The 12,308-nt window shown below is 40.9% G+C and overlaps 1 protein-coding gene across 4 annotated transcripts in view; it reads right to left on the bottom strand.

Annotated features, from left to right (window-relative positions):
* The window catches only part of RFTN2 (raftlin family member 2), a 58,325-nt gene that overhangs the window by 10,220 nt on the left and 35,797 nt on the right, over positions 1 to 12,308 (bottom strand). For all 4 annotated transcript variants that reach the window (XM_010979754.3, XM_064485124.1, XM_064485125.1 and 1 more), the window contains exon 8: positions 1,138 to 1,216. In XM_010979754.3, coding sequence (XP_010978056.3) covers positions 1,138 to 1,216 — 79 coding nt within the window. The remainder of the gene's footprint in view (positions 1 to 1,137; positions 1,217 to 12,308) is intronic.

Genomic DNA, 12,308 nt, shown 5'->3' with positions numbered 1-12,308 from the left:
CTGTCGTCCTCCCCGGGGTTGGGAGGCACTGCTCACCTGCGGACTCTAATGCAGTCTTTCTGATAACTAGGTGCTTGGCCGCTCTGCTCTCCTCCCTGGGGAGGCATCTTCCTACCTATCTTTCTACCTCTCTACCTATTTACCTATCGAACCAGTGAGAGTCCTTCCAAAATTAACGTGAGAGAACTTGGCATGGCTGTATTATATACACTGTCAGTCTAGCTTTACTAGTTTAGAAAACTTTAAAGTTTTCTAAAACAATATTTTCTTAACATACAAAAAAGAATCACTTTAAATAATTAAATATTAAATCACTAATAATTTTCTGGTACATTTGCAAATTTTTTGTTTTAAAAGTTATACTTTATTAATGCACAGATTGCTACATTCAATGATACTGTTCTGGGGGTGCTGGGGAACAGCTCAGTGGTACAGTGTGTGCTTAGCATGCCTGAGTTCAATCCCCAGTACCTCCACTTAAAAAAAAAGTATTAAAAAAATGATACTATTCTAGCTGTGCATCTAGTAATGGTCTAGTAAGGATAAGGTGACTTGATACTCAGCATAGCCCTTTGCTGAAAAAATATGCCTTGAATGACAATACAAAGGTGCTGTCAGAGATCAAGACAGGACTGCACAGATCTGTTGTAATATCAGGTACATTCACTTATAAGGCTTATAACTGTAGGGGAGGAAAAAACTTTTCCTTTACCATCTTATGTTCAGTACCTTGGATCTGCAAATCAAACTGAAAAAGATTAACAGGAGAGAAGGAGGCAACTTCACAAGTGGAAATTTGTGTCACTTTTTAAGAAGAGCAATGTATGCCCTGTTTCTGTCAGAAAGGGAGAGGGTAGAGCGTTCCTCCCATGTCTGCTGTTTCCTAATTGCCTGTAGCTCAAAATACTAATCCTTGTGCTCAAGTGACATATTTTGGGGTAATCGTCTGATCCCTTTCAGAGCTGTCTCATGTGCCTGTTTGCTGGCACACTTCCCTTGTTATATGTTGGTTTGGAAGGTTGTTTCTGTATCAAGCCCACACTTCCTCATTTGTCCACCATTTAGAATTACAATGAGAGTTTAAGGATTAAATGCTCCTGTATAACATTTAGTTCATAAAGCACCAATTTTACTCACTTCTGGTGTCTGAGCAGCTGCATTCCACATAACTGGTCTCTGAAGGAAGACAACCTGCTTTGTAGCCAAATTGCCTTCACTGCAAATTAAAACAGTAGCATTAGTATTAGTGAATTAGTAATTCTCTATATTTCACATTTGGCTAGAATGTTCCACAGGTATCCTTTAGTAAAATAATCTTCTCATCCAAAAAAAATTATGAAATAAGATTCTACGTTAAGTTGCAGCTGGAAAAACGAGAAAAAAAGAAATCCCCCAAAACTAAATACAGTCATTACAATAGAACATTTTAATGTTTAAAACTTGCAGTCTCACTGTGCCAACATCCCTATTTTCATCTCTTTGTGTCCCCTCCTACTCTTTATCAACGAATAGATTTCCCCATGTCTACAACCACTGCATATTTGCATTTCTGTGTTCTATGTTTATCCCATTTCTTGTTTGCACACTGTTATCATATTCTTAATAGCTACAAAGAATTAAGCTTAACAGCTGCAAAGAATTAAGATACCAAAATGTACTAAGCCTTTATTATTGGAAAATTAGGTTGTTTCCAGTTTTCTGCTGATTATAAATAATGCTGCTATAGAAATATGTATAGTCTTTCTTATTCTTTATGACTTATTTCCTTGAGATAAATTCTCAGGAGTAGGATTATTAGGCCAAAAAAGGGTACAATTTAAGCTCCTTGGTGTGCACTGCCAGATTTGTCCTATAAAAAGAAGAGACCGCTCTGGACCGCTGCACGTGAGAAATTTCATATACATTTTCAGCTGCGGGACTTGAGCCCCCGTTAGTTTCATTTTCAGACGCTTCTTTGTAGTCAGCTACTCAGTATTCTCCCTGTTTAACTATCATCGTGGCAAATTACCCCTTGCCAAAGACTACTTGGGGTTTGGATTTCTCTGAAATGCTTTTCACAGAGTCTCCACGGATTTATGAGGAGGAGTGTCTGTAGCTAATGTTGCTCAGTTACGACTTTTATTATGCAAAAAACCCAAACAAAACCTCACTATTAGCTGCATTTTCTGCTGAGCTCTTTTTCTGGGAAACAAATGCAACATTGAAACTCTGGCCCTCGTGGTCAACCCCACACCACTTGAAAATCCCAAACTTACTGATACTGTTGAATTTTGAAAAACAGCAAATCCTCCCCCAAAGTGGTGGCTGCCTCTTTTCTATTTTATTTTTGAAAGGCTGCTCCTGGTCTAATCTCATTTTAGTTTGGCTTTATGTTTGATTAGAAGAAAAGACTTGAAATATAGCCTAACTTTGGGAACAACTTGAATCATCAGGAGACATCGACTTATGACATAGGTGTTCCAGGAAGGGACTAGCGGGCTACAGAGCAGGCTGGCCTGTTTGGGGGTGCATGGAGTTTACTGGAAAAGGTAGTAGCTTTGGAACCAGATGGGTCCTGGGTTCAAATCTCAACTCTGCTGTAAACAAAGAATGCTGCCCACCATCCCGTTCTGTAAGAATCAAGTCATTAGTCACTGGCCTACAATTCACCCTGAAAGGAATTCAGGCCAAGATAAGGGTGAGGCACTCCATGTTTTGGTAAAACAGGGGAAACAGGTAAAACAGGCCCTTCCATAGTTAGAAATATTTCAGGAGAAATTTCTTCCATGAACCCGGATTCTTGCATATTTAGAAAAGCACTAACAGCATTAACTGAGATATCTGTTCCTCATGACCAACCTTCTATCAAGATGTGTGCCTGACCACTCGTAACCCTTCTCTGAAATCACAGATATACTGACCTCCTGCCTTACCTCTTCGGAGCAGTTCCTCAGAGCTTTCTGAGAGACTGTATCCTGGGCTAGAGTCCTTAGGAAGTCCCCCCAAAAAACAAAACTCACAGCTCTCACGTTGTGTCCCCCTCGCCCCCGGTCGACACTACCATAGTAGGTGACAATACCCCGAATAGCGGAAGACTTTAGCAGAGTTTCAAAATTCTCTTTCGTTTCCTCTCAGGGACTTTGTGAGGAAAAACAAGCCAGTGTGTGTGAAGAGCCTCCGCCGTGCCTGCCGCCGGAGGAGCACAGCAATGTGATTTCCTTCCACGTCCTCCATTCATTCAGCAAAATGTGCAGAGCAGGGAAGTGGGAGGGAACTAGCTCAGAATCAAGAGTATCTTCCAGAGAGAAAAGTTGAGGGGAAGGGTACACAAGAACAGAGAAGAGGCTTCTGGATAGTGCTCGTGGGCTGTGCTCCAGGTAGCGAATCGTAGGAGGGAGCTGGGCCTACAACTATCCAAAGATGACAAGGGAAGATAAGGGTAGAATTATTCTTCCTGAATAGAAAGCAGGAGAATGTCAGGGGAGGGATCGGGGGTGACCTGGAGCGATGATAGGATGGGGCGAGTCTGAACGCATCAGGATATGATGCTTGGTTCACAGCAGGCTTCTCAACCTTTTCTGATGGGGTCAAACAATAAGTGTGGAGATAGTTTCTCAAAGGCTGACTATCTTAGGACAGTCTCTGGATGCCGAGATAAGACTTTGGATGGTTGGCATCTTCCCATCTCTTCGGAGGTCCTTAGAGCCAGACTCAATCTGAAATATGTCTGAGATCTCCATCTCCCTGGTTTTCTAAGGGATGTTCTGATTTAAAATAGGTCCTCTTATTTTCAGAACATCTGTGAGATGTGGAATGCCTTTTGGTTTGGAGAATCTGATCGCGGTAGAACTGTAAGGGGAAGAGGTCTGAAGCCTTACAGAGGGACACCTGTCCACAGGGCAGGTGAGTCCCTCACAGTCTGCAGTAGCTCACAAGGGACCTCGTTTACAGAGTGTGGATAGAATATCTGCCCCTGGAGCACAGGTTTCTGAAAGGATTTGACTTTGCGACGGGACCAGAGAGAACTTTAACGCTCTCCTCGATGCTCCAGGAGGACACGGCCTACATCGCTTATTCCCCACGGAAATTTCCATCCAAAAATGTTGTTAGTTAATTGAGTGATTTAGTATCACCCTGAGAGGAAGTTAAGAACCTCTGGATGGGCAGAATGGGCAGTCATGCTTTGATGTCATAGGAAACAAATACAGCTTTTGAAAGATGCTCGATTTACACATAAACTCTGAGAATGTTCTGGCACAGCCTGTGTTGGTTGAGATTTTAAGCTGCAGTATAAGCTGGTCAAGGGCACAGCCTGCAAAGAAGATGTGGAAATACCACTAGTCCGTCCTCTCTGAGGGCAGCACGTCAGCACGAGGGCCAGGGCACATCAGCATGAGGGCCAGGGCAGCCTGAGGGGCTCAGTCCCTGTAGGCAACCGTGGAGAGCAGGGTGGAAGGACGTGAGGGCCTGGGTCAGGGTAGGGAAAGGAGTCATTAGTACAGGAGAAGGACCAGGAAAACACCGCGACTCCAGAGGCCACAGCCCTGGTGGGATCTAGGGCACTAGGCCAAACTGAAGGAGGAAAACCAAAGTCAAACCCCTGAGGCCTACTGGAGAAAAACGAGATCGGTGGGAGAAGCCAGGTCAGGTGCAGGCATCTGACAGACCAAACCAGTTGAAGCAGAGGGAAAGTATGAAGCTGAGTCAGCTACTGGATCACAGGGAGGATCAGGCAAAGTCCAGAGGGCAGGTACGGACCTGGAAGAGGAAAGAGAATCCACCAGCACTGCTGTGATTCCCTGGGACAAGTGGCTTCTGCTCTCTGCCCTGGTATTAAGCTCATCTTTCAATGCGGGCAGATCTTAGCGTGGGATCTGGGGAGAGTGAGCCAGCGGCTGTATTCACAGCACAGGCAGAGCAGCCAGGCCACAGATGGGGGAGGAAATGAGTTCAACCAGCTGTGTGGCTTTACGCTACAAAGTGTCAGCACACCTCATTTCTCTGTGATGTATTTATCCGAGAGGCAGTCAGGTATGGGGAAACAGCATGGCTTTAGAGTCAATTAGACCCACCCTGGTTTTGCATCCCAGCTCAGTTTGCTAGTGATGAGACGCTGAGGTAGTTGCCCTATCTTTCTGAGCCTCCTGTTTCTCTTCTCTAAAACAGAGAAGGTTCTAGCAGTGCCAGTGAGACGGTGGAGGTAAAGTCCTTAGCCCTGGAGCACAGCAGATGCTCAGTAAATGTCTGCTTCTCCCTTCACTGCCTTCTTCCATGCATTCCATAAGGAAACAAAAAGAGGACTCTCTACTTCGTTGTTTTTAAGGGAGGGGGGTTTGCTGTGGCATCAACAGACAATCAAGAAGAAGACTGGCTTTCCAATAACAGAAGATCCAGTGGACTAAACTAAGAAAAATAACTTCCATGTGTGCAGTGCTTTCGGTGTACTGAGTACTTCCCACGTGCAATAGCACATTTGTTTCTTATGATAGTCCTTTCAGGTGGGCAGAGAAAATATTATTTTCCCCATTTTGTGAATAAGGAAATTGAAACCCAGAGTTTTCAAGAGTTTTGTCTTGAATCATCTCTGGTTCCCCCCTTTCCACAACACAATGGCATCTTGACAGCAAGTATAGATGAACTCAGGGGAGCCCTGACTACAGAGAGGAGGGGCCTCGTTTAATTCGATTCTGACCGGACAACTTTATAGTGAATGACTAAGTGTAAGCTATTTCGCAAAAGTCCAGATTTCTATGTTAGCATCTCCGCAATTTAGCATTTCAGCTTATAATGTTCAGGAGTTATAATGGACAAGAGTGAAGGAAATAAAAAGAAGGGTTCATCTTCCCTGGGTTAACTAGACTGTTGAAACAGAACACACAGATCGGTGTTAGTATGAGAAAAAGAAGAAGAGACAGGAGCAAGTTCATGACCTGTGGCATTTTAGTGACATTTTTATAAAAGATGAATCACTGAAAGCTTTGCCTTAAAAAATTCTCCCCATGAATTCAGTTTTACACAAGAGTGAGTAAGTGTTACTTATAAAAACGAACAAGCAACAAAAACAAAATAAAAAAGCAGTTCTATATTGGTTTGATGATATCTTTAGTGATATTTAAATTTTAAAGTCATTTTTGCGGGAAGTTACGAGGACAACTTGAGCTTCCGCTTGATCCAATATTTGCTTCCATTTCAAGCATCTTTGAAACAGAGCTGGAGACTTAGAATTTATGGATAGGTGGGAGAGAGGCTTTCTACACTCTTTAACATACAAAAACCAAGGTCACGTTGGATTGGCCTGTGGGAATGGCCCCCTCGACCCCCTGGCCCGCAGCTGAATGGCTGCTTGTGGCATTCTCATACCTGGAATGGCCACACCATCACCACTGCCTCTTTCCAGCCCGCCTATCTTTTAAGGTTCATTTTCAAGTGTGACCTCCTTCTGAAAGCCTTCAATGATCCCCCAATGCAAGGGCCACACACCCTTTTTGGGGCCCCCCCTGGGTCCCTCGCATGCAGCTTAATCCCTTTCCCAAGGACTTCTGTGGCCACTGGTACAGTTTCCCTCCTACTAGATCTAAGCTCTCTGAAGGAAGGTCTCCTTAAGCACTACATCTTCCACACTAATTAGCAGACAGCCCCTTTTAAAATGGTTCTCAGTAGATATTTGAAGAATCAAAGACTTCATGAATAAGTGGTCATTTGGTTTCTGTGATAATGTACTGATGCCAGAGAGCACGCTTAAAAAAAACCATAACAAGTGAGCAAAGGCTTGCAGGAGAGAAAAAAGGCTTCCTAGGTCTTCTTACATCTATGAAGTTCATTAATTTTTAGCATGAATCTTTTTAAGATTTAGCTGTTCCTTCTCCTTTCACAAAATGTACTCCTCAGGCACACCAGCCTATAGTAACTGTAGCTTCCAGAATTTTATGTTAATTTAAAAAATTAAAATGTCTCATGTTATGCCCAAATTTAAAAATAATTCACTCCTTGCTTCCCCATATTACTTCAGGTAAGGGAGAGATTTCTTAAATACTCCAAAAGGGGTAAAGATGCATATATTTGCATATTAATCCAAAGGCAAATCTGTTCATCCAAAGGCATCATAAAGAGAGTAAAAAGATAAGCCACAGAATTAGGAAGATCATTGCAACACGTGTAACAAATAAAAAGTCTCACCCAATATATATTTTAAAACTCCTATAAATACAACTTTAAATGTGGACAAAAGATTTAAACAGGTAGGTACTTTACAAAAGAAAAATCCCACTGGTCAATAAACATACGAAAATGTGCTCAATTTCAGTAGTAATTAGGTAAATATAAACTAAAACCACACTGAGATCATACAATATATACACTTACCAGAATGATAATATTTAAAAGTATGACAATTTTTTGTTGTTGTTGGAGCAATGGGAACTTTCATATTCTGCTGGTGGGGGCATAAGCTACAACATTCCACTTGGAAAGAATTTGGCATTTATATCTGATAAAGCTAAAGAAATGCCCTCTGACCCAGCAATTCCTCTTCCAGGACTATGCTCTTAAGAAACACAGGCATGAGTACTCAGGTTCAGAACAGCATGCTTGTCATAGCCACACCTGGAGGCAACCAACCCGTCAGAAGCAGAATGGATAAGTAAATACACACAACATGGATACATCTTAAAATGTTAAGTGAAAGAAGCAACATGTGAAAGAATATACATAATTCCATTTTTACATAATTTAATACAGGCAAAACTAAACTTTGTTTAGGGGTGCAAATGTGAGTGGTAAGGCTATTAGGAGAAACAAAGAAATGATTATCCTAAAAGTTGGGGTAATATTCCTTCTGTGAGAAGGGAGGGGGTGTGATGGGGAAACACATGGGGCACTTCTAGGGTGTGAGCAATATTCTATTTCTTGTCCAGTGGTAATTACACAAGTGTTTATGTAACTAAAATCATGCACATTTGTGGTTTATGCACTTTCTATATGTGTTTTATTAACCAAATTGTTTTAAGAGTGTACGTAATGCTAATATGTAGGAGAATAGTTGTGGATTTATACGTGATAAAAATGCTCCCTCCCCTTTTATATTTATTGGTTTTGGTAAAGTAAGTCGTGAATTCTATGGTTTTTTTTTTTTTAATTGAGGTATAGTTGATGTACAATATTATGTAAGTTCCAGGTAAAAAACACAGTGATTCACAATTTTTAAAGGTTATACTCCGTTTATAGTTATTATAAACTATTGGCTATATTCCTTGTGTTGTACAGTATATCCTTGCAACTTACTTATTTTACGCATAGTAGTTTGTACCTCTTAATCCCCTACCCCTATCTTGTCCCTCCCCACTCCCTACTGGTAACCACTAGTTTGTTCTCAATGTATAAGTCTGTTTCTTTTTTGTTATACCTATGGGTTTTCAATTAGGAGAGGCCTTTAGGAATTCATTCACCTGTACTCACTTTTCCTTGAATATATCCTACACTTTCCTGATTGTGTTTTTTGCTTAAGAAAGAGGAAATACTTTGCAGGATTCATACTTCAACTTTTCACCTTCCATGCTTAATAGCAGACATCACTGATTCATCACCACATGCTTTTTTGCTCATCCTGGACTTAGAATCCCTGCTTTTATTGCATTTGGGCAGCCACTACCAACAGACCAGCGCTGCTACCTGAGATGAAACCTATTTACTATTCCCAGTTAGCCCTACCTGCCACCAGGCGGATAAATGGTCTCCTCCCTAAAACTACTTTTGGAAGTTCTGTTCTTTCATAACAATGCCCCTCAGACTTCACAAACTTCACAGACCTCCTCTCCTTTTTTACGGACGTCCTCTATTCTGTGCACCAACCTCACACTCTCCCCATTTTTCATTATTGCTTCCCCAAGGAGCCTTCGTAGAAATTTTCTCCCCAATTCTTCCCCTTGCCCCATTAAATTTTAATACCAAAGATATGCTGTGTATTTGTTTATGTACTGTGACCTTGTGGAGTGCCACAAACTGTTGTAATAGCTAAGATTTTTTCACCTCTCTGGGGCAATATCTCCTTTATGGAGAACACATGGTCTAGATACCCATTGTGGGGCTTGTCAGGGTCTGTTCCGCATTAGTTACTTTTGACTGTGTCGTCTCTCCAAGTAGTTTATGAGTTCCTGGAAGCCAGGGTCTGCTCCTGGAGTGGGTAAAACATTGCCTTACACATACCAGGCACTCAGTAAATATTTGAGTTGAACTGAAAGAACATTCTGTTTAAAATAAAGCGCAAGAAATGTGAATCAGTCTGAGTACAAACTGAGCTGGTCCCTCAGATGAGTGGCTTATTTGCAACTACTTAGTCACTTGTGAGATAAAAATACTCTTATAAAAAGCTTTCATTCACGGTCCCAAAATCCATTAGACTGGAGAAAACAGAACTGTTAGGTTAATTTGTATCTTCTGACTCATTCTGCATCATCTTAAGCATTAATTAATTGCCATGGTTTAAAACTTGAGTTCCCTTACTGAGTTTATGATTAATCTCTCTATGCAAACTTTATTAGCTTGCTTGTCAGTATTAAAGAAAAGGGGGCGTTGAAACCAAGCAGGACCCTGTGGGGCCTGCTGGTACAAAAACTCCCTGAGTTCCAAAGAGCAAGTTCAAAGAGTTAAAGATTAGGACAGCCACAGGACTCCTAGCTCCTCCTAAAGGGGATATAGGTAACAATCTGATTCCTATGTGAGTTGTTCTATAGAAATAAGATCTCCACCCAGGTGGAGGATGGTGACTACATGCTGACCACAAGCACTGACCCCAGACTGGTTGGAACCAGAAGGTTGAGATTCCCAAACGTTGACCCAGAGGCTGCACAAAATGGACAAGTTGGGGCAGGGACAGTGAAAGTTTTCTCCTTTAGTTATCATATTTCGTCCTTTAGGACTAGACTTTTGAATATTCTCTGTACAGTATAACTTGATTTATTTTACCAAAAGTCCCCACCTTTAAGTTCTGTCTTCTGAGATTCAAATGAGGGTGTACATCTTTCTTCTATCTTGTGTTCTAAAATGCTTTCTCTGTCAATGTTAAGTTATAATTCAGTGTTTCTGCAAGTGCATCAGAATCACTTGGAATTCTTGTTAAAATGCGCACCCCCCTTCCCTGTCTGCCCCAGATTATTACTGAGGAGAGGGGAGCTGATCTGAGATAGCCAAACAGAGGGCACTCTGGCTCCTCCTTCCACTTTATTCCAGTGATTATTTAGAGGTCAGTAATATTAGCTGCTGGTTCAGCTAATTTGATCCTCTATCAGATTTACCCTGAAAAATTTAATGTAAATTTTTACCTTGTTTTTTGGAAAGGATAAGGACTGGGTCTATTTGTATAACTATATAGTGATAAGGATTAAAAAGGGATTCTGGCAAGTTTTCAGGGCTGACAACAATAACCCAGGAATAATGTAGTGATATCAGATTACCACATCATGATGTTTCCACAGTAATATAGCTTTAAACTTTGCTGGTATGATGATGCCTAAGTTAATGAAGCAACAACCTTAACCTAAGGACACTATGGAAAATAACTTATGTAACTGATTAACAGGATATATTTGTTTGTTTTTATTGAAGTAGAATTGCTTTACAATACTGTGTTAGTTTCAGATACACAGAATAGAGATTTAGTATTTTTGCAGATTATATTCCATTATATGTTATTACAAGATAATGAGTATGTAAGCAGATAGGGCAAGGGGTCCCCAGAGAAAGAGAACCAGGCATGGCTTTCTTGACACAAGAAAAGCCATTTTGGCCTAAGCCATTTTGTAATCTAACAGGTCTTGGTAATTAATGATCTTCAGGGAACAAAGGAATGAAGAAACAAAAGAAAAGTAATCAAGAAGCAAGAGTTCTGAGATAAAACAGAGTCCTAGTTTCTCCTCAAGGGACCTACAAAACAATCTGATACATATCTTTGAGGTCTGCAGGAAAACTAGGCCCCACCTGGTGAAGGATGGTAACCCTGTGCTATGTCCCCAGGCAGGTCAGAACCTAAGGAATGATGATTTTGACCTTGTCTGACCATGGTGACTTCAATCAACTAAAGCTTGGCTTCTGTCAACCTTTGCCCCAATTCTGTGCTAAGTTCTCTTCTGCTCAAACCCCTTCATGAATATTCATGTCTCCTTAGCTTAAAACTTCCCCAGTTTTGCTGTTGGGGAGACACTGCTTTGGGAAAGAGCCCTTGTGTCCTCCTTACTTGCTGCAAGTAGTAAGTCCTTCCTTCTCCTGGTCTTTGGCTAGGTTGTGTCTTTTGGCTTGATACTCATCAAGACGTAAACCTAGTTTTCGGGTAACAGGTACAATTCCCTGTACTATACAGTATACCCTTGCTGCTTATCTGTCTCTAGCAGTTTGCATCTGTTAATCCCATACCCCAATTTGTCTCCCCACTCCACCCTCTCCCCTTTGGTAACTACAAGTTTGTCTTCTATATAACAGGATGTATTTCAGTAATGAGAGAAATGAGGAGAAAATACCTTATGTATAGACCATTCAAGTTATGGTAAAGGTGACAGAAAAGTAGGAAAAAAATGAAATTTCTTAAGACACTTTGTTGTATATGAGTCAAAAATATTTAAGGAAGAAAGTTTTCACTGAGTTGTTTTCAGACATGTGGGTCCCAAAAGAAAGAGGATGACAAACATTCATTTTTCTGGGTGAGAGCATAACGTGTAAGCATATATCTTTATGGTGTCATTATTTCTGTCCCTTTTATTGGCTTGTAATACTCAGTGCTGATTTTGTATACAGTGAATTACAGTATTTACATTTTTTTGAAATATCCTGATTTAGGACAGGCCAAGCTATCATGCTTGCACAATTCGTTTTAGCTTCTTAGAGATTTTGGTTCTGCTAAAGGATTAGGTCCCATATTAATAGCTCTATTTTATTAGCCTAGTGTGCACAGGCCCTGCATGGGTACTTTGTATATATTATCTTGCTTAATTATTTTGATAATCCAGTAAAGTTGATATTATTGTACCATTTTCCAGATGAGGGAACTGAGACTTAAAGAGGTTCCCAAAGCATACAGCTGGCAAACAGTGAAGGTATAATTCAAATGAGATCTGTTTAGTTTAAAACCTGGACCACTCTTGTAGTTTCAGAAACTAAAAACTTTCAGGCTCTATTGTCTACCTGGACCAAAATGAACTGTATGTTATATTTTTATTTATATTTAAAGATGACCTGGCTAAAGGTGAATACAACCTCTTGTGTACTGAAGCAGCTAAGACCGGCCTATGTCTTAGAGATAGCATACTTGGACAAAAATAAAAAGGCCCTGCCTTGTGCAGAGG

This window comes from Camelus dromedarius, chromosome 4 (genome assembly GCF_036321535.1).
Source record: "Camelus dromedarius isolate mCamDro1 chromosome 4, mCamDro1.pat, whole genome shotgun sequence".
In the NCBI taxonomy this organism is placed as follows: domain Eukaryota; kingdom Metazoa; phylum Chordata; class Mammalia; order Artiodactyla; family Camelidae; genus Camelus; species Camelus dromedarius.
The sequence above is the reverse complement of the archived record's forward strand: the minus strand, read 5'-3'. Positions and strand labels throughout refer to the sequence as shown.